The sequence below is a fragment of the Salvelinus fontinalis genome, chromosome 42, assembly GCF_029448725.1.
Source record: "Salvelinus fontinalis isolate EN_2023a chromosome 42, ASM2944872v1, whole genome shotgun sequence".
Taxonomy (NCBI): domain Eukaryota; kingdom Metazoa; phylum Chordata; class Actinopteri; order Salmoniformes; family Salmonidae; genus Salvelinus; species Salvelinus fontinalis.
The window spans coordinates 17,479,691-17,502,305 of NC_074706.1; the positions used below are offsets into that span (position 1 = coordinate 17,479,691).

The 22,615-nt window shown below is 47.0% G+C and overlaps 1 protein-coding gene across 2 annotated transcripts in view; it reads left to right on the forward strand.

Annotated features, from left to right (window-relative positions):
- LOC129841379 (sorbin and SH3 domain-containing protein 2-like) overlaps window positions 1–22,615 on the forward strand; it is an 85,765-nt gene that overhangs the window by 47,953 nt on the left and 15,197 nt on the right. The window contains exons 5-17 of one of the 2 annotated variants that reach the window (XM_055909628.1): window positions 812–838; window positions 1,118–1,239; window positions 1,947–2,558; window positions 4,286–4,415; window positions 5,504–5,664; window positions 6,860–6,926; window positions 8,927–8,980; window positions 9,266–9,476; window positions 9,746–9,860; window positions 15,858–15,941; window positions 17,716–17,772; window positions 19,786–19,838; window positions 20,995–21,152. In XM_055909628.1, coding sequence (XP_055765603.1) covers window positions 812–838; window positions 1,118–1,239; window positions 1,947–2,558; window positions 4,286–4,415; window positions 5,504–5,664; window positions 6,860–6,926; window positions 8,927–8,980; window positions 9,266–9,476; window positions 9,746–9,860; window positions 15,858–15,941; window positions 17,716–17,772; window positions 19,786–19,838; window positions 20,995–21,152 — 1,851 coding nt within the window. The remainder of the gene's footprint in view (window positions 1–811; window positions 839–1,117; window positions 1,240–1,946; window positions 2,559–4,285; window positions 4,416–5,503; window positions 5,665–6,859; window positions 6,927–8,926; window positions 8,981–9,265; window positions 9,477–9,745; window positions 9,861–15,857; window positions 15,942–17,715; window positions 17,773–19,785; window positions 19,839–20,994; window positions 21,153–22,615) is intronic. The other variant, XM_055909627.1, reaches the window with a different exon arrangement.

Sequence of the window (22,615 nt, forward strand, 5' to 3'; positions counted from 1 at the left end):
ATATCATACACCATCACATGTCTGTGTGCAGCTTGGCTATATCTATATAGTCAATATGGTGTTCTCTGATAAAGTACATTGAGCGATTGCAGTTATTTATTTGGTAACTATAAATATTTGTTCGTTAGTTCGCCCGTATTACTTTGTTTTGGGCCCCGTTGAGTGTATCTAGCTGGTTAGATGCTGTATGTCTTCTTACCTCTAATAATAGGTTCATAATTTATATTCTGTTTGACACTCGAGTTAATAGCAGTTGGGATATGTGGACGGTAACACAGGGTCATGTTCAATAGGGCACAGCGTGGCAAAATGTTTTGCAATGGGAAAACAAGCATTTGTTATTGGAAATGATCAGATGGTACCTCCCCGTTTCACTCTTATTTGTTCCGTTTGGTGCTGAAAGAACATGACCCTGGTGTCTATCTCTCTTGTCATAATGTCCTGGCTTTGTCTCGGCTCTATTGGCTTTTGTAAGGGCTGCGTTCAGAAGGGCACAACGTTCAGATGAGAATAGATTGTGGCGAACACAACATTGGGGAACGTTCTGCTAGAAATCGATGGTGTAGAATAGACCTCTGACAGCACTCCATATTAACCGTATCCCTTCTATGTGTCATTGAATTATCCCTTTTTCCTTCCCTAAATGTTCTTCTCCCTCTCTTTCAGAAGTCTGTCTCATTAATCTGGATATGTATTCAAACTACTGAACCCACCATTCAAATGTCTCTCTTGCTGCATATTGATGAGGACCCTGCATCTAGACATGCACACCAAAAGTAATGTTAATGTGTGTTTTCTTTTCTCCTCACAGGGAGTGAGTCTCACTCGTCAGATTCAGGTAACTGCAATTCAATGTGGTGTGTCTTATCTTGACGCGATGCTCACATCCAATTTATCTTGCACTCTAAGCAGTGAAAAGGGATACATCATGGGTTGGCGTCAAGGGGTCTAGTTGTCACGTATAATTGTATTATGAGATGGGTGACTGTGACCTGTAATTGTGTGTGTGTGTGTGTGTGTGTGTGTGTGTGTGTGTGTGTGTGTGTGTGTGTGTGTGTGTGTGTGTGTGTGTGTGTGTGTGTGTGTGTGTGTGTGTGTGTGTGTGTGTGTGTTCCAGATGCTTGGAGGTCACGCAGCACCGATGGCCTAAGGAACGGCGACGACATCACTTCCTCCTTGGCCGCCAAGGGCTTCCGCAGCGTCAGGCCCAACCTGCAAGACAAGAGGTCCACCACACAGGTGAATACACACACGGTGCATTGTTGAATTCCTATACAGCATTTTAACGTGTTTCATCGGTTTAACCAGAGTGTTCACACCACACTGATTGAGTTCAGTGGCAAAGCTATCATTGTTGAATGCGTAGTGTTGAAGCAGTGTGAATCATTCTTTGTCAGGGAGTTTATAATGTGAATAAATCGTGCAGTGTTATTCCTTCATTCCTTCACCACCAGTGCCTCCAGAGAATTTCCCCTGTCAAGTTTTTCTGTTGATTCAAGTTGATATGTTTATGTTGTTTTCCTGCGGCTATGAAGAGACTAATCAAAGATTCCTTTCTTCCCCCAGAGGGGGGGGGGGGGGGGTGTGTGTGTGTGTGTGTGTGTGTGTGTGTGTGTGTGTGTGTGTCATTTGGGGATAATAAACGCAGTAAGGAAGCAGTCTGCTCCACACATCTCTTCAATCTTCTAAAACGATCTCTGTTTGATTCCAGGCCACATTTTTATGACGTCGGCTTTTGAAGTGGCAAATAAATCGCACCACAACCTCATAAAATGTTTACAACGTAGAGAAGAAGAAAAACGTGAATATATTGCAGTCAAGGGTGTATTGGTCTTGTATTATACTTGGGACGGGATTTTGTCCGTCTCATATCTTTATTTCAATCATTCCGTTGATAAACAATATTTGTTGCTGTTTTCCTTCTCTGATTCTCATTGGCTGCACAGGCTGTCTATCAGGTCCCCCTCCCGCCCCCTAGGAGAGAGAGTTACCCCTCCCCCGCCACAGGCGCTATCCCCCCCTCCTACAGCTCCCTCCTAGCCGAGACCCTCGGACCCGGGATGCTAGCCCTCTCCAACGAGAAGGCCGTCCTCAAAGAGTCTTACACAGTCAAGAGCATGTCTTCTTACTCGCACCACCGGAGCACTACCGCCACTTCTGTACCCCAATCTGAACCAGAACCCAACCCCATCCCCAATGACACCAGCAATGTCAAAGCCTCCACTGCTATTTCCTCCACCACCACCCAGCTTCAGGCTGCAGAGCGCAAGGTGTCCTCCCTCAGACTCACCCCTGTCACCATCCCTGATCCCCCCTCCCACCAACCCGTCCCCCAGCCTGAGACTCTCACCACCTCCCCTCCTCCCCCTAACCTTCCCCCCCGTAGAGACCCCTCCATCGGCCCCCAAAGCCATCACACAGCCTCTCTCTCCGTCCAGATGGCCCCGCGGAGGCCCAAACCACCGGGCTCCAAGGCCCCAGCTTCTGACCCTGGGGAGGGCAAGAAGGTGAAGGGCCCTCCTCCAGTTCCACCTCGACCTGCCGAAGCGAATGTGCTGGTACTATAACTGAGTCCCAGTTTTCTAATCAACCTCTGTCAGTTCTTCTTCAACAGCACCACAGTGGTTTGTCAGGCACAACCAATCAACCAGACTAACCAGGCATTGTGCGTGTGTTTGTGCGTTTGTCAGAGGGTTGGCCAGATTTTAGAGCACAGTGTGTTTTTGTTCAGTGTCCAATATCTTCAAACACTGTGATTGCACTAATCCAATCTCTTACCCCACAGTGAAGGTAACAACAGTCTGCACACTATAATGCAGTGTGACAAAACAGCACATCATTTTATGTCACACAGTGTCACTTCCTGCCCTGTTTGGACCACCCGACCATGCACAGCTGCATCATTAAACTCTCTCCCCCTCCCTTTCTTCCTCCTACATAACCCCCTTCCATCCTACCAGGGCTCGCCTCCTCACCCCTGCTCCCCCGACCACAGCGCCCGCCGCTCCCCTTACAACCGCCACAGCGCCGACTCACTGGACTACCTGGCGAGCCTCAAAGCCCTGTCGCCCACCCCGTACGCCCCGTCCCCATACGCCACCTTGGAGCGCGGCGGGCGGGACCGAATGGACAAAATTGCCGTAGTCGGCGGGGTTAGCATTAGCATGGTTGGTGCTGGTGGAGGTATGGGGGGCATGTCACACTCGCTCTCCCCCGTGACAGTGTCAGCGCTCAGCCAGTACTCGTCCTCCACGGCGGGCCTCCTGGAGGAGCTCCAGATCTGCAGCCTGGACTCTCCCGGCATGTCTCCCACACCCTCGCCCACCCTCAGCCACATGTCGACCTCCGCGTCCACCACGGGCACCGACGAGGCGCCGCCGCTAACCTCCGCCGCTGCTGCCACTAACGTAACTATCCCCCCCCCACAACGTCGCTAACTACCGGCTACACCAAGGAAGCTTGAGTCCCCCCCCCAACCTCAAGCTGTTCCACACCCAAACAATATAGTGTTTACAAGCTCCTCCAACTAATCCACTCACCCGTTGAGTGAGGCGCTCTTGAAAGCCCTACCCCCTTGTCCCACTGTCATAACATCTCCCTTTGCTTCTTCTGATGGTTTTAGTCTAACGTCGTCTTTGTGCACCGTGATCCCACCTATGTAGCGTGTCTTTTGTGTGTGTTTCTCACATACCAACAATGTGAGGATTTGTCCAACTGTCATTCACTTTTAGGTACAACATCTTCTTTCCTATGCCTGTTAAGTCTTTTATTTCGTCGTGGGTGTTTTGATTGTGGGTCTTTTCAATCTGACAAGGATTTGACACGGTCTTTTACGTGTCGTCTCTAACCAATAATGAAACGCCTGATTTTTGACGTAAGCCCATGTTTGTTGACTTCCGACTACTCATCTACTTCTTTTTAACTAACCCGTTGTGTGTTCTCTGATGCAGCACGATTTTCCAATACTGTCTGTTGCACTCCTCTCGTAACAATCACTTTTTGACCTGCATCACAATCTACTCGTATAACCATTTTAGTCTTACTGGTAAACCTATTGTTATTACAGACGAATCAATTCTCAGTACAGAGTCTTTGAGTCTTAACCAGCTGATAACATTATGTGGGTGTCTGTCCCATCAGTTTTGACCACTATAAATGTTGTTTCTTGCAAATGGGAGTGCACTGTTTTTACCCTCCTGGTTCTGATGCCCCCCCACCCACCCTCTGTCTGTCTCCCCACCCCTCCCCTCACTCTCTCTTTTTCTCTCGCATCTCTCTCCTCCAGGGCCAAGCTATTCAAGTGGCAATGAATGGAGGTGCGCCCCACCCCCAGAGACCGTCCTCACCCCCGGCCTACCCCCCTCTCCCCGCCTCGTTCAGCCCAGGGGGGGTTCGCGTGCGGAGTCGGAACGCAGGTGAGAGTGGGGATCCTGATTTTTTGATTTTTGGGTTGTTGACTTGTGTAAGCAGGCAGCTGCCGTGCTGTGAACCACAATGCCATATTACCGAGTCTTACCTTTTAACAAAATAATGAGCACAGAATAAGGCTTGACAACCACTGCATAACCAAGCACTCTTACGCTAAGAACGATCCTGAACCACGATGTACGCCTCCACACAAACTAAGCCAATTGATAACTTTCTATGAATTTACACGTCATCAGGCTACTGTGGTGATTTACCTCAACTCATACTTTCACTTTGTTCTGATAGTGATCCCCTCACTCTTACTACCGCCCAGAAATAATGGCCCTTTAATGCACTTGTCTAGTTAGTTGATGTATTGGGGACTAATGTTGTTTGCAGGATATGATGTATTTACACCCATTAGAGGCAGAAGGGAACTACTCGATAGGGGAACACAATGGGAAATGAATTGCTGACAAAGTGGACCTGGCAGTGGGAATATGCTTATCGGGGCATAACTCACATCGGCGTCGCACATCCCTACATTTACTACGATGTACTGTATACACACTGAGTGTACAAAATGTTAGGAACCGCCTTCTCTTTCCATGACACAGATTGACCAGGTGAAAGCCATGATCCCTTCTTGATGTCACTTGTTAAATCCACTTCAATCAGTGTCGACAAAGGGGAAGAGACAAGTTAAAGAAGGGTTTTTAAGCCTTGAGACAATTGAGACATGGATTGTGTATGTGTGCCATACATACACAATCCATGGGGGGGGGGGGGGGGGGTGCACGCGCAACTCGATATTAGGAAGGTGTTCATAATGTTAGGCATACTCAGTGGATATCTCTAGTAAACTGGTTCCCCGCTACTGTGAAGTGCTTATCCAACATTGTAGATGAGGATGGGTGCGTGTGTGTGTGTGTGTGAAATGGAGAGTATGCATATTTGTGTGTTTTCTGGGCCAGCCCATCCAAATCCTGTCCATCAGTTTACTGTCCTCTCTTCCTTCCTCCATCCCTCTATTCATCCCTTTTTTCTCCTCCTCTCTCCCCCTGCACACACTGCACTACACGCACACACCATGCAGAAGGTTCAGAGTCGGTGATGTCGGGCCACACCAGCATGAGCAGCACGGTGCCCATCGCCCGCTTTTCAGAGGAGGAGAAGAGGGTGTCGGTCATCAAGGCGCCCCACTACGAGGGCATCGGCCCCGTGGATGACACGGGCATCCCCATCGCCATTCGCACGGTGAGGCGTGGACACACATGCAGTCATACACACGACAAGACAAGTGGGGGAAAAAACTCTCTGGACACGTACTTTAAGAGCACATTTTGAGAAGGCTTAAAAGTTCTGTTTCATTTTAGTTGGGATGATTTTCGCCACAGAGAAGTAAACCTATATTTCATATCTTGTGGTTGTTGACAGTGGCTCTGTCCCACACGGCACCCTATTCCCTTTATAGTGCACCACTTTTGACTAGAACCCTATGTAGCCTGGCCAAAAGTAGTGCACTGTATAGGGAATAGGGTGCCATTTGGGATGCACACAATGTGTGTTGTGGAGTTTCATGACTCACCGGTGTGTGGAGTACCTCTGGCCTTGACTAGCCTTGTCTGCTGTCTGATATGTGAGCAGGACCAAGTGGGAGGAATGCTTTTGAGATGTCAGCAGTTTTAGACCTCTTCTTCAGAGCCCTTTCTCTCTCTCTCTCTCTCAGCTCTCTCTCTCTCTCTCTCTATGTACGCTAGCTGTAATTAGGGACTTAGTCAAAGTCCGCGCTATTGTACTACAGGGCAATGAGCAGCCTTTCTCTCTCTCTCTCTGTGTGTGTGTGTGTGTGTGTGTGTGTGTGTGTGTGTGTGTGTGTGTGTGTGTGTGTGTGTGTGTGTGTGTGTGTGTGTGTGTGTGTGTGTGTGTGTGTGTGTATCTCAGCCGTGTATAAGAGTACTTCAGACACTAGTCAACACTCTATTGAGAGGCTGTGAGGAGCATGGATACTGGGAGAGAAGGAGAAGGAGGGGGAGAGAGACCAAAACAGATAGTCAGAGAGAGAGACAGATGCACTGTGCTGTGTGGCAAATATTTCTGGCCCCTCGCTGGTAACCATGGTATTAGCGGAGGTGTGGCCAAGCTCGGGTCTTCTGGGTACGTCTGGTCAAACACACGCACACACTCTGGACTGGAAATAAACACTTTTCTGCCTAGTCATGTCGCGGTGGTGGTCAATGTTATCGACTTGCCAAGAGATGAACTTCCCCTGTCAGCCGATGACACATGACTGAGTGTGGGACAAACAAAAACACGTGGCTATGGACACAGACTTTTCCTTGTCCTGTCCATCTATCCATCTATTGATCCGTCTGTCCGCCCATATGTCTGCCGACGTGTCCGTCTGTCCGTAGCCTCCATTGATTTGTGATTGTTTTCCCTCTCCCCACAGACGGTGGATAGGCCGAAGGACTGGTACAAGACCATGTTCAAGCAGATCCACACGGTTCACAAAGCAGGTGGGGAGAAGTGCAGTAGACTGGAGGAGACAGTACAGTGTGTCATTGCAGTATGTACGATCAAATCCCGCCTTATTTATCCCATGCGCCTAATACAAGGGTGTAGCCCTTACCGTGAAATGCTTACTTTACGGTCTGTCTTTCCTTGCTGTTCACCAAGATTGGTCAAACACCTGGGCTGTGGATGTGTGTGTATGCATGCATCATGTGTGTACATTATATATACAAATGTATGTGGACACCCCTTCAAATTCGGCTATTTCAGCCGTACCTGTTGCTGACAGGTGTATAAAATTGAGCACATGGCCATGCAATCTCCATAGACAAACATTGGCAGTAGAATGGCCTTACTGAAGAGCTCAGTGACTTTCAACATGGCACTGTCATGAGATGCCACCTTTCCAACAAGTCAGTTTGTCAAATTTCTGCCCTGCTAGAGCTGCCCCAGGCAACTGTAAGTGCTGTTATTGTGAAGTGGAATCGTCTAGGAGCAACAACGTCTCAGCCGCAAAGTGGTAGTCCACACAAGCTCACAGAACGGGACCGCCGAGTGCTGAAGCGCGTTAAAACAGTCTGTCCTCGGTTGCAGCACTCACTAACGAGTTCCAAACTGCCCTTGAAAGCAACGTCATCACAAGAACTGTTCGTCGGGAGCTCGATGAAATGGGCTTCCATGGCCGAGCAGCCGCACACAAGCCTAAGATCACCATGCGCAATGCCAAGCATCGGCCGGATTGGTGTAAAGCTCGCCGCCATTGGACTCTGGAGCAGTGGAAACACGTTCTGTGGAGTGATGAATCACGCTTTACCAGCTGGCAGTCCGACGGACGAATCTTGGTTTGGCGGATGCCAGGATAAAGCTACCTGCCCCAATGCATAGTGCCAACTGTAAAGTTTGGTGGGGGAGGAATAACGGTCTGGGGCTGTTTCTTCATGGTTCGGGCCCCTTAGTTCCAGTGAAGGGAAATCTTAACGCTACAGCATACAATGACATTCTAGACGGTTCTCTACTTCCAACTTTGTGGCAAGGCCCTTTCCTGTTTCAGCATGACAATGCCCTCCTGCACAAATCGAGGTCCATACAGAAATGGTTTGTTGAGATCGTTGTGGAAGAAGTTGACTGGCCTTGAGCTCTACTCCATCGAACATTGTTGGGATTAATTGGAACGCGGACTGGGAGCCAGGCCTAGTCGCCCAACATCGGTGCCCGACTTCACTAATGCTCTTGTGGCTGAATGGAAGCAAGTCCCCACAGCAATGTTTCAGCATCTAGTGGAAAGCCTTCCCAGAAGAGTGGAGGCAGTTATAGCAGCTCCATATTAATGCCCATGATTTTGGAATGAGATGTTCGACGAGCAGGTGTCCACATACTTTTGGTCATGTAGTGTGTGTGTGGATGGACATGCATGTATTGTGTTTGTGTGTGTGGGTTTCTCTCTGTGTGCCCTTGTTGAGCCAGAACACTACAGCTCCACAGAGCCAGAACTCATTAGAGAGAGAGAGTGTGGAAGGGGAGAGACCGAGACGAATACAACGAGAGCAATAGAGAGGAAGGAGAGCAATAGAAAGAGGAAGAAGAGAGAGAGAGGAATTGAGTTGGAGAAGCGGTGTCTAATCGAACCTACAGATGCACTGCCGCGATCTCTGCTCCGTTGTGTGGGCTTCACCAAATCAAATAGTCAATACAAGGCATATTTGTTCTTAACAATGCACACACACACACACACACACACACACACAGTTCTCAACGGATAACTTCAATAGTCAGCCCTTCGTTCTCATGGGTCCTTATACTTGATATTCAGTATTCACCTTGCTGATAAGCTACCTAGGGAGCCTTAGTTTGCCCACTGAGGTTTTCCCTGAGACGGGCAGAATATTTCTGCAGTGATGAAAGTAGGGAATCTGTATGTGTGCGCACAAATGGATGCAGGGAAAAGGGTACTCTCAGCAGGATGTGTGTGTGTGTGTTGTTCTGCTCACCTTCCGTGTTTCTACAGACGACGACTATGCCGACACGCGCAACGCCACATACACTGTCATCGGTGACAGCGGTAAGAATCTCGAAGATCTCTTTTTTTGAAGATTCAAACGTATGCTACTGGTTTGTCACGTTGTCCTGTGTTCAAACACCTGACTTGCAAGAATAATTTGCGACCCCCCCCCCCCTTCTCTCTCTTTCTATTTTCCCCTCCCCATCCTTTCTCTCTCTCCTTCCTCGGTCTCTCTCTCCTGCATCCTTTCGCTCTCGCTCTCTCATTCTCTTCTTCCTCCCCCTTTTTCTCTCTATTTTCCGTCCCCGTCCTTTCTCTGTTGTCTCTCTTCCCTTCCCCCCCTAGACACATATGGTCAGTCCTCCAACCCCACCATGGCGTACCCTCCCCCTAGGACACAAACGTACCGGCCCCTGGCCAAGAGCCCGTCGGGCAGCGGAAGCCCCGGGACCTTTAGGGAGCCCTCCCCCGTGCCTCCGCCACCCCCGCCCATGCCCTCCCTCCTCCAGCTGAGGTCCAGAGACAGCGACCGGGAGCGAGACTCGCCCGACACCATGTAAGACACACCGCAGTCTGGTTTTTCTTTCGCTTGGTCCTAGACCAATGGCTAGTTAGTCTGCATCTTAGGCTTAGACTTAGGCTAGTCTGCAATGTAGGCCTAGACATGGGCCTTGGACCTAGGCTAGTCCTTACCTAGTCCCTTGAGACCCTCACCTTAGGGGTTACCTTAGACCTAGAGCCTATACCTAGGCTAGTGGTGTGCCTTTGACATCTTAAACTAGGTCCAAGATCACACTGATGTCTTTATTTATTTATTTTGACCAGGAATCAGTGGGGTCCTCCCGATAGGAAAGTGGACACTAGAAAGTACCGCGCTGAACCCCGGAGTATCTTTGAGTACGAGCCCGGGAAATCATCCGTTCTGGAGCAGGACAGGCCGGTGAGTGTCCAAAAGCACGTCTGTCACTTTTTTATTTTTATTAGCTTACATCAGGGTGTCAAACTCATTTCCTGGAGCGCCATGTGTTTGCTGTTTTTTTATTATTCCCATTCAATTGGTGTCCAATTAGACTGCCGGAAATAAATAAATTCATCCGACAACCAGGTGAGGGGAGTTCCTAACTAATCAATCAACTACAAGGGAGGAACGAAAACCCGCTGACGCTCGGCCCTCCAGGAATTGAGTTTGACACCCCTGGCCTACATTGTCATTATCCAAGCCATTTAAAACTCCATTACCCATAATCACCCTCTGCAGCATCATTGGTTCCTAATAAGTGAGTGATCTCCAACTCTCGGTCTTGGAGAGCTAAATGGATGTGTAGGATTTTGTTCCTGCCCAGCATGAATACACCCGATTCCAGATATTAAGGTCCAGAGCGTGTCAGAGATGTGTTTAGAGCTGGGTTGGAACAAAACCCTCTACACACAAAGGCTTTGTCTACAGGGACAGTCAGAGACCCCTGACCTACGCTCTAGGAAGAAGCCTTTAGAGGTACTGTACCTGAACCATTAGAGGGATAAACACATTTCTATTACGTGTTCTGAAGTGGTCTAACTTACTGCTAATTTGGGCGGATATGCTTGTTAAGGTTGAGTAGGAAAGCAATTATATAAGTGTTATTTTTAAGCTCGAGGGGGGATGCATCCTCAAAAGAGGTATTTTTAGAAAGGTAGTGGCCTTTAAATATGAATGATATAGATGCTTTTTTAGGGAACTTTTTCAAATTTTGTTACAGCCTTATTTTAAAATGGTTTAAATGACCTTTTTCCCTCAACGATTTACACAGAATACTGTACCCCATAATGACAAAGCGAAAACAAGTTTGAAACTCGAAATTGAGCCTGGGTGCATCCTGTTTCGATTGATCATCCTTGAGATGTTTCTACAACTTGATTGGAGTCCACCTGTGGTAAATTCAATTGATTGGACATGATTTGGAAAGGTACACACCTGTCTATATGAGGTCTCACAGTTGACAGTGCGTGTCAGAGCAAAAACCAAGCCATGAGGTTGAAGGAATTGTCCGTAGAGCTCCGAGACAGGATTGTGTCGAGGCACAGATCTGGGAAAGAGTACCAAAACATTTCTGCAGCATTGAATGTCCCCAAGAACACAGTGGCCTCCATCATTCTGAGATAGAATACGTTTGGAACCACCAAGACTCTTCCTAAAGCTTCCAAACTAAGCAATCGGAGGTGAAGGGCCTTGGTCAGGGAGGTGACCAAGAACCCGATGGTAACTCTGACTGAGCTCCAGAGTTCCTCTGTGGAGATGGGAGAACCTTCCAGAAGAACAACCATCTCTGGGCACTCCACCAATCAGGCCTTTATGGTAGAGTGGCCAGACGGAAGCAGCTCCTCAGTAAAAGGCACATGACAGCCCGCTTGGAGTTTGCCAAAAGGCACCTGAAGGAATCTCAGACCATGAGAAATAACATTCTCTGGTTTGATGAAACCAAGATTAAACTCTTTGGCCTGAATGCCAAGCGTCACGTCTGGAGGAAACCTGGCACCATCCCTATGGTGAAGCATGGTGATGGCAGCATCATGCTGTCGGGGTGTTTTTCAGTGGCAGGGACTGGGACACTAGGATCGAGGGAAAGATGAAATGAGCAAAGTACAGAGATCCTTGATGAAAACCTGCTCCAGAGCGCTGAGGACCTCAGACTGGGGTGAAGGTTCATCTTCCAACAGGACAGCGACCCTAAGCACACAGCCAAGACAACGCAGGAGTGACTTCGGGACAAGTCTCTGAATGTCCTTGAGTGGTCCAGCCAGAGCCCGGACTTGAACCCGATCGAACGTTTCTGGAGAGACCTGAAAATAGCTGTGCAGCAACGCTCCGCATCCAACCTGACAGAGCTTGAGAGGATTTGCAGAGAAGAATGGGAGAAACTCCCCAAATACAGGTGTCATACCCAAGAAGACTCGAGGCTGTCAAGGTGCTTCAACAAAGTACTGGGTAAAGGGTCTGAATAGTTATGTAAATTTAAAATTTCAATGTATTTATTTGTATTATAAATTTGCCAAAACTATTGCTTTGTCATTATGGGGTATTGTGTGTAGATTGATTAGTAAAAAACTAACAATTTAATTCACTATCGAATAAGGCTGTAACGTAACAAAATGTGGAAAAAGTCAAGGGGTCTGAATGCTTTCTGAAGGCGCACTGTAGGCCTAGAAGCAAGCTTATATTTATATTTTCATAAAGTGTACCCATTTTCATTTATTCAACAGACAGTGTTCACTCCTTTTTAAATGGTTTCCGTTTCACGCAATCACCTTCCTGATGCGGTCAAACTAAAGCGGAGCCCAAATAAAGCAATTGTGGCTAGGCTAGGAGCAAGGGGAAATAATGTCGAGATGCTTTTTACAGTGGAGATCAAGTTAATGGATTGGCTGGCTGGGCTGATGGTACAGTGGATGCGCAGGGATTTCTCAGATGGAAATGAAAACAAGATGCCTTTTTTGGCGTCAAAGGCTTACCTGTGCCGAACTGTTTATTTAGTATGTCTTATTTAGTACGCATCTCAACCAATCACAATGCTTGTTTTGACCAACCCGTTGTAGAATATAGTTTTTATATTATTTAGTTTCTCTAGGGTTTCCTCATAAAGCATTTGTGACCTTTAAAAAAAAAAAAAATGAAATGGATCACAAAGGCAAATGGATCACAAAGGAATCTTCTTTTCACTCCCTGTCTGTCTGTTACCCATTGTATTGGTGAGGCTGGGGCTATTTGCTACATGAAATTGAGGGCAAGAGGTGAAGTGAGGGATAGTTGTGTATTGTATGAGCTGTATTGGACTGGCCATCCCTCCTCCTGGAGATCCTGTCGCTATGTAGGGTTTTGCTCCAACCCTGTTGTAAACCCTCCTGATTCGGTTTGGAGCGACGTCTTGCAGGAGGGTAGCTCTCCAGGAGGAGGGTCGGCCACCCACGTGCTAGTCTGTCTGCTCTATGGACTTGAGGGTGATCGGTTAGGAGAAAGAGGTAAAGGAGGAGGGGGATGAAAGGGGGAACTCTTCTGAAGTTAAGGATGTTGTTTAGCTTAAAGCAGTCAAAAACGTCTTTAGTTTCTGCAATCATAAACATGATTTTCCTGTGTTTTATATATATTTCCACACTGAGGTTGGAATAAAACTGTGAAATTGTAGAAATTATGATAATGCCCTTTTAGTATAAGAGCTGTTTGAAAAGGCTGCCTGAAATTTCTGCCTGTTTTGGTGGGATGGAGTTTTGGCCTGCCTGGTGACATCACCAGGTGGTAAATTAGTTAATAGACCAATAAGAAAGAGAGTTCCAAACCTCTGCCAATAACAGTTTGTTTTCAGTTTTCCCCTTCCCACTCAGACCACTCCCAGACAGCTAGCTAATTTCTTGCCTGAGAAATGGATTTGAGCTAAGAAGCTATTTTTTGTTTCTTTTTGAACATTTTAATTGAAAACGATCACAGTTTGGTACTTAATTGTTACCCAGAAATGATTTGATATTGAGATAAAAATGGTTGTATTGTCCCTTTTAATCTCTTTAGACAGGTTCTCCAGAACTACATTGCTTCCTGCCGGGCACCCAATTCCCTATAGCAGTGTTATTCAAAGTCTGGGTCATCTGCCCTATAGTGTAGGGAACAGGGAGCCATTTGGCACACACACTAATGTGGGAATTAATCCAAGTAGAGCGCAGGGAGAGGAGAGGAGCAGGCGTGGGGGAATATCACTGAGTCAGGGAAGTCTGGGTGAACTATAGGCTCCCAACTATGCTGTCTCTTTCCCTGCTTCTCTCTAAGAAAGCCACAAGAAACCATGTTTCTAGCCTTCGTCACATCACCTTCGTGTGTTTCTGGTCGTGGTGCGGGTCTCTCCGCTGCTGAAACTAGATCACACACATCCACACCTCTGTCTGGATACGGCCTTCCACAAAGAAGGCGGTTATTAACATCTCGTGGTCCACTTCTTGGATTGCGGAGTCTGATCACTGCCAGTGAGCGCGAAGACTGGAAGTCTGTGGGTAGCTACTAGCATGCTAGCAGATACTGTATCCATAGACTTCCAGGCATTGTGCTAACGCTCGTTAACGTTGACTCGCAAAACTACCTCCAACGTCCATCGTACTGGACACAGAGACATAAAAATGTGTGACTCATTGCCAAAATCCCAAAGTATCCCTTTAAATAGCTCCTAGACGTGGGTCACCCAGCAAGGGCTGGGGCTCAGCTGAGCCAGCTGGTAAAAGGCACCAGTGTTCTGGCCTTGTGGCATGAAGTAGCCAGAGGGGGGCGGCTGGTTGACCTCTGTAGCCGTCTGGTGCTCTACTTTCTTCTGGGCACGGCCCACATTGAGCCGCCTCCCGTTCAGCTCCTTCCTATTCATTTTATGGACCGCCTAAGGAGGTCAGATATACTCTAATTAGACATCAGTGAGACTACACTCCACTCCACAGTGCAATTCACCTCTTCCTGAGCTAAAGGAGCTGTTTTGCAAGTCCAATACAAAAAGCACTTCCAAGATCTCCAATAGAAGTGGGCAGCCTTTTCCCCCAGCAGCTCATAAACTACATTTCCCAGTAGACACTGGGGGTGGTAAATGTCACAGAAAGCCTGCAGTGTGCTAGGCACTGCAGTGAATCACCCCTCTGCTCCAAGGTAAACCTCCATTGAAAGTGACTGAGGAATAAGCCCCAGGACTGGTGTGTAGGAGTCGTTCTAGCTGTAGTCCTTCAGGAGAGGAGGTGGGAGAGCGAGAGTTTCTGTATGTTCAGTTAAGGTGAGTTTTGCTGCAGGTATAAAAGTGAACTTTAATATTAAGCACAGAGTACAGTGTATTGGGCAGAGTACATGGTGAAGGTTTAAATGAGACTTAGAAAGAATCCAGCCAAATAATGTATTAACAGTTAAACCAACGTTACTTTTTTAGCTGACTTACTCAGGGCCACGTTCAGCAGGATGAAGTTGTGTGCAACGTTTAATTCAATGGATATGCTGCTGTTCCCGAACAATCAGTTGAACGGTGTGATTGTCCTTTCCAAGAGGGTGATTTTGTATGATGTGTGCTGCACAAGTTTGGAGTTCAGAATTGTCATAACCATGTTGATCAGGTCACACGCCGCCACACCGACCAAACGAGAGCAAACGAACCTCGAAGACGGTTGAAGAACGGCGCACGCAACGTATTGCGCTCAAATGAGGGGCGCGTTCAACAGAACGTAGCGTTTTGGAATGTTCAGATAGAAGTATGCTTTGTAGAACAAACGTGACTCTCTGACATGTAGAATAAGGAATCACGTTGGCTCTATTCATTGGGATTTCTATCTGAAACGTTCGATCACGTTCGGCCACTGAACGTGGCGCAGGTGTGCTGAAATGAACCAGAGTTGTAAAAGGCTTTATGACAAGAAGATATTGCCCTCTGCTGGAATAGTTTAAACATTACAACACTTTTTTCTGCTCTGGTTTGGTGCTTTATAGTGAGTGACTGGTGAAGAGAGCATGTGTGTTGTCACACACTAAAGGCAGCAAAGACACTTTTCATACAGGACTGTTCAGCTTCTTAGCCTCAGGACACTTTATGAGCCAATGTTATGTCTTTCAGCGCTCAATTTAATTGACCATTCTCCTTCAACCCATTCAACTTTTATTTTATTAGAGTAAAATTAATTGCACGTCAATACTTTCTATTTGACAAGCGTCATAGTTCGCCCCCCCCAAAAAAATTTTTTGGGGGTGTAATGGTGTGTGCCCTGGTTAGCAACACTGTTTTTGTCTCTTTACCCTGGTGTTAAACTCTCCATCTGGACCCACCCTTCTTTACCCATCAACCCCTGCAGCTTTGCGCTGCACACCCTATCCTAACCACGAGATCCATGTTTCTCTCTGTGCTTTCTGTTCCTCCTCTCTCTCCCTCCCTCTTTCTCTGTCACCCTCCGCTCTCTCCAGACCTATAAGCTAAACCCAGATGACATAGATTTAGAGAACGAGCCTTGGTATAAGTTCTTTTCCGAGCTGGAGTTCGGCCGTCCGGTAAGTGAGGGTCCGTAACTCCCACCTCGGCACCCCACGCCTTAGGTATACCCCTCTCTTCCCCCACTCCCCTCTACCCGTTTAGTCTTAACCCCACTGTAGCTGGGTGGGAATAATGTAGTCCAGGAGTCGTCCAACTCTCGGACTGGAGAGCTAGTTGGCTATGCAGGCTTTTGTTCCAGCCCAGCAGTAACACACCTGATTCACATGAAAGGCTGTTTGTTTTATTTTGCAACGTAGCACTAGAGCATAATCGGTCTTCAGTCTGGACAGAGACTGGCCCGAATCAGGTGTGTTAGTGCTGAGTTGGAACAAAGGCCTGCACGCCAGTAGATCTCCAGGAGCGGAGTCTGGGTGTCCTTCCTGTTGTAGTTGCTTCGGTATGCTGTTGGGTGCTGGGTGCTGTGGTGGTCGCCTGTTGTGTGTAGCTCCTTGTGGCTGGTCTGCTTGTGTCTCTGCGTCTTGGTCAGTTGGTTTTGCGTGGTGTGGCTGTCTCGTTATCAGCTGGCCCTGCGACACGTTGAAAGCTCGAAACCACTGCAAAACAAAACGGAAGTCCCAAATTCATATGGATTGGTCTTTTTTTTTAATCACAAAATCCTCCTACAAAGGGGGACCTCTTTTTTTGGTATAATTTCCTATTTTTCAGAAACAAAATGCAGGTTCTTTTGCAGTGTGTGCTTACCGTTGTTGATAAGCTAGTGGAGCAGCTGGTAGAACTGAGCAGAACCGAGATCAATCGAAATGACATGCTAAAATCGACAATTGAATCGGCAGCATCTGGTCAGAGCATCGTTCTGCACCGTTCTTCATGCTGCTCTTGTTTGTTGCAGCTTGTGTGGTTTCTTTCTGTTTGCTAGTTTAGACATTTTGGTTCCTACCCTTTCTCCCAAAGTGTCAACTCGTTTACTCCTCCTAAACTTGAGGCGATTTAAGGGTTTAAAGGTAGTGGATTGGTTTAAACTTGGGCTGGATTGAGTTCCCGTGTTCCACCATGTTCCTTGCACCAGTCCCATTCCTTTGGAAATCCATGAGAGGAAGTGTACAAGTGCACACTTTTGGGGAGAACGGCGAGAAACACCCTGTTTGTTCTAAGTTGGTCTGTTGTTAGGTCGAGGAAACTGACTTTATTCGGAATGTTCAGCTAGAAATATGCAGTCTAGAAAAGACACGACTCTGATGTCACGCAGAATAAGGAGCGATCAGATTTCTATACCACATTTCTAGCTGTAATATTCTTTATGTTGCACTCGGACCACACCACTGAATAAACCCTAGAGAACATAGAATAGGTTCCTTAATGCGCATGGCTGGAGGTTAGTTTTGAGAGGGATGGTTCCACAAACGTCATGTTTTAGCTAGTCTGTCTTCACAACCGAATCACTGCACTGTAGTGCATATATGCCCTTTCACTCTGCTTTCTGCCTCTTGCTCTCACAATCTGCATGTGTGTGTTGCTTTATGGTTATGGGTTTGTAGATGTGCCTAGCAGTAGTGAGTGTGTGTTGGAGCTCACATAATGTACTAGATGTGTTCAAATTGGCTTAATCATAACTGCAATGTGTGTTTGTGTGCATAATATGCATTTGCGTGTGTGTGTGTGTGTGTGTGTGTGCAGCGTGTCTGAAACTCGTCAGTCTTCAGTTCCTCTGTGCTCTAATGGATGTCACTTTTCTCCGCCTCGTTTTCTCTCCCCCCATGACGCCACTGCCTCTCCTCCACCACTCCATCTTCACCTCCTCCTCTTCCTCCTCACCGCTGCTTGGGGCTCAAGCCTCCTAAAAAACGTCTGGATTATAATCCAGACATCTGCCCTGGCCGACTCACCGAGGTAAACATTGGCATTCATCAGCATTGTGGGAATGGGAGGGAGTTGAATAGTCTGGTTCTAGATAATTCTGTGCTGTTTTGCCAACTCCTTGTCACGCCAAACTCGTTAGGCATGACTAAGGCTGCAAAATCCTAGTAACTTTCCCAATATTCCCAGTTTTCCAGAAACCCTGGATGGAAGATTCCTGGAATGTCGAGGGAAGAAGCAGGAAATCCGGGAATCCTCTAACCAGGGTTTCTGGAAAACGAGGGAATTTGGGGAAAGAGACTGTAATTTTGCAACCCTAGGCACGGCAATTCCATAAGGAGTTGGCAAGAGATTACAAGCTGAGTTTAACGCAAACCTTGCTAATCAACTGTAGTCTTAAATTGCTTTACTACTGATCACCTACATGTTGTGTGATTTGGATGAAAGCTACCATGCTTACTGTGGCTATACATTTTATTAGGCTACCTTACGTCGACACAGGCACAACATGTACCTCCATTGTAATTACACTGTCCCTATGTCACTAGAGGACTGATGGGGGCAGTTGTCACCGTGTATAGTACACCATAGCAGGACATTTTCATCTTTCAGCATCCATATCAGTCATATGTCATTTATCGGTCATAGTCATCTCTTTATTGCGTCTGCCTGTATTTACAATGGCCGCTCTGCTAGTGACTCATTTCAGTGTGTTATTACTAGGTACAAACCGGCTGGTTCGAGTCCTGAATGGTGATTGGCAGTTCTAATTACATTTGTAACCAGTTTATAATAGCAGGTGTTTGTGTTATATGGCCAATATACCACGGCAATGGGCTCTGTCCAGACACTCCACGTTGTGTCTTGCCTAAGAACAGCCCCTAGCCGTGGTATGTTGGCCATATAGCACACCTCCTCTGGCCTTATGTCTTCATTATAAACTGGGTGGTTTGAGCCCTGAATGCTGATTGGCTGACAACCGTGGTATATCAGACTGTATACCACGGATATGACAAAACATTTATTTTTACTGCTTTAATTACATTGGTAACCAGTTTATAATAGCAATAAGGCACCTCGGGGGGTTGTGGTATATGGCCAATATACCACGGCTAAGGGTCTTGTCCAGGCACTCTGTGATGTGTTGTGCTCAAGAACAGCACTTAGCCGTGGTATACTGGCCATATACCACACCCCCTCGTGCCTTATTGCTTAAATATAACAGCATAAACAGTACTGCACTTATATATTTCCAATATACTCGTGAAAAACTTTCTCTAATCATGATCTCTCTCTTGTCTATCAATTATGTCTCAATTTATCTATCTCTCTCTCGCTATATCGCTATCTAATTGATCTGTTGACAGCGTATTATTGATGTGAATCTCAAGACTGTATAAATTGTAAAGGTTGCTGTCAGCCCATGTATATCATGTCACATGTAAAGCTCATATTTGAATAGGTCAGCTTTGGGATTCAATATGTATCTGCTGATCTAGGGTCAGTTTTCCTGTTGGAATCAAAACGAATAAGATGATATGGACAGAGAGGACCTGATCCTAGATCAACACAGGGCTCAGGTCTGTAGCATAGGGTAGAAACCGCTATGTTTTATACTTTGTTACCACATGGAGCTAATCCAATGATCCAAAGAGTCCATTTCGGGTCTTCCAGGGTCGCGTCTTAATCTCAAAGCGTGAAAGAGCTCCTCTCTCGCTCTCCCCTTTAGTGCTTCACTTCACTCGTGTCCTTTCTCCCTCCTGAAAGAACCCCTCAAACAGACCAAGGTCAGAGTTCAACAGAATCAGCGGTCACTGCTCTCAGCTCCACCGGTAGGCCCATCCGAGCTTCCATACACACGCCATGTGGAACCTACCTCCGTCATGCCGTCAGCCGGGGGAGCGTTTTGAGCGTGGCGCCGCGGCGGTAGTGGCGGCGTGCGAGCTGAGCATTGTGTGTACCACCGCCACCACCTCCTCCACCAGTCTTTGTTCGTGCGGCTCTCACTCTTCCTCTCCCTCCCTTTTGTTGTCTGCCCTCTTTCAGACGGCGCTGTACTTCACTCCGACTGCTGACCGGGTTCCAGAGAGGCCGGCGAGGTGAGTCTTCAATTCCCTCTCTCTCTCTCTCTCTCTCTCTCTCTCTCTCTCTCTCTCTTATTCTCTGCATCGCTCTCTCCCCCTCCTCCCTCTCTCTCTTATTCTCTGCATCGCTCTCTCCCCCTTCTCCCTCTCGCGGCACGGCGTCCCAAACTCTCTCTGTCTCTCATATTATCACCTTCACAAGGACACTCAGTGTTTTGTAGCTCTGTTGATTGAACATACGTCGGGGTGGGTTTGTGTCAATGTGTGTGTGTGGCGGCTGACTCTCCACACACACAGACACACACACACACACACACACACACACACTCCCCAACCCTGCATACATTATCCACTCAGCCTATTGATTCTGTGCTTCAACCCTGTCCCCCTCCGCCTCCCATTCCCTTTCACCGATGCTAGGCTTAATCAGTTCGATTTGCTCCGAGATGGTTGAAAAGAGGATGTTATTCATGGAAGACTGACTGGGATTGTAATTCGGTGTTGTTGAAAGAACTAGTAGCCTGTTTAACCCACACTAGAAGTCTTGATCTGAAGGCTTTTTAAAAAATTTATTGACAGGGCAGTTGAGAGTTAGATTGGGAGAGGTTTACAGCCAGTCGGCCGAACCCGGACTCGACTCTCTCGTCGCCAGGGGGCATGTGTAGTCCGGAGTCGCCGCAGGTCTAGGGCGTTTTTTAAGGACCAATAGCAGTCGTGCTCCATCATCCTAATGTGAATTGAATCGACGGCGATGACGTTTACATGAATTAGTCAAGTTCAACAACTTAGCTTTGTTCTTTTAAAGGTCTATTTTCTTTTGTTCCTTGCTAAGGGTCTCTTTGTTGAACCACAAAAGGGCGATGAACGCTATTATACCTGAGGGAATTATAACCCAGGATATTATATGAACTGGGTCAAAGGAACAATCTGTAATATTTCCTTGAATTGAAATAGTAATTGAAGTGTGAGAGTAGTTGGCAAACATGTCCCATCGTATCTTGTTTTGTCCCAAACAAAGCCGTCGTTGGGCTGAAACACAGGCCCCGTTCGAATTATTTGGGAACTTACTTCCTGCCTTGAAGTAATGACAGATTTAGAAATAATGGCTGAACAGGTGACAGACTGTGGAATGTGGCTTTAAACCCGTGTGTTCTATCACTTTTTGTTCCAGTGCTGCCAGTGACTACAGGAAGAGGAGGAAGTCGGAGCCGTCGGGTGACCAGGGCAAGAACCAGGTCTCCCCAAAACAACTGGACTCTTACAGAGGCAGCAGCACACTGAGGAAACCAGCCACACGCTCCTCCCCCTCCTCCCCCTCCAGAGCCAAAGGTACACACACAGATATATATATATACATACTGGTACATACATACATACTGGTACATACATACATACTGGTACATAGATTCACAAACACTGGACCCCTACAAAGGCAGCACACTGAGGAAACCTCTCTTATCCTACCTCGTTTTCACATGCTGTTTATAGATCTATTGCACACACTCAATACAATCAACCTCCCTCTCTTCCGATGTATAAGCACTCTCAAACGCACACACACACAAAAACACACAAACTCAATCTTAACAACCTCTCCCTTGCAGATGTACAAGCATTCACACACGCTTGCGCACACACACACACACACATTCTCTGTGCTCACTCACTCTATGCCCGACAGCAATCAGACCGTACACAAGCCCACTGAGAGACAAATCTCCTCTTCTCACGCTATGCTGAGGGCCTCTTCCAGGTCAAGGAGCATCCAGCCCAGTCTAAATAGCCTTGTGTTGCCGCTGTAAACAAACGACCATGTTCCACGAGCTAATGGGAACGTTCTAACTCAGTGTTTCTCAGTCCAATTCAGGGGGTGCACATTTTTGTCCTAGCCCAGCGCTAACATTCCACTGTTAAATTGCTGTATTGTAATTACTTCGCCACCATGGCCTATTTATTGCCTTACCTCTCTTATCCTACCTCGTTTTCACATGCTGTTTATAGATCTATTGTATTATTGACTGTATGTTTGTTTTATTCCATGTGTAACTCTGTGTTGTTGTATGTGTCGAACTGCTTTGGTTTATCTTGGTCAGGTCGCAATTGTAAATGAGAACTTGTTCTCAACTAGCCTACCTGGTTAAATAAAGGTGAAATAAAAAAAATTAACATTAAACATAGCCAATGGAAGAAATCTGCTAGGATTACAGGCTAACGCTAACACATGTCCCAAACAAATCGACAAGTCAACATATAACCACGCCGTTGATTAGTCGAATCAGGTGTGTGAATACGGAGCTGGAGCAAAAATGTGACCCCCCCCCCCCCAGGAATGGATTGGGAAATAAAGCCTGTTGTGTGGCATCTAATTCCGTTCATTATGTTCACAGGTTTTGTCTCATAGTGTGGCAGCAACAGAAAAGATTACTGTTGCATGTACACTGACAAAACATTAAGAACACCTTGCTAATATTGAGTTGCAGCCCCCTTTTGTCCTCAGAAAAGCCTCAGTTCGTCGGGGGAATGGACTCTACAAGGTGTCGAAAGCGTTCCACAGGGATGCTGGCCCGTGTTGACTCCAATGGTTCCCACAGTTGTCAAGTTGTCTGCATGTCCTCTGGGTGGTGGACCATTCTTGACACACACGGGAAACTGTTGAATGTGAAAAACCCAGCAGCGTTGCAGTGTCTTGCCCATTCACCCTCTGCATGGCACACATACACAATCCATGTCTCAAAGCTTGAAAATCCTTCTTTAACCTGTCTCCTCCTCTTCATCTACACTGATTGAAGTGG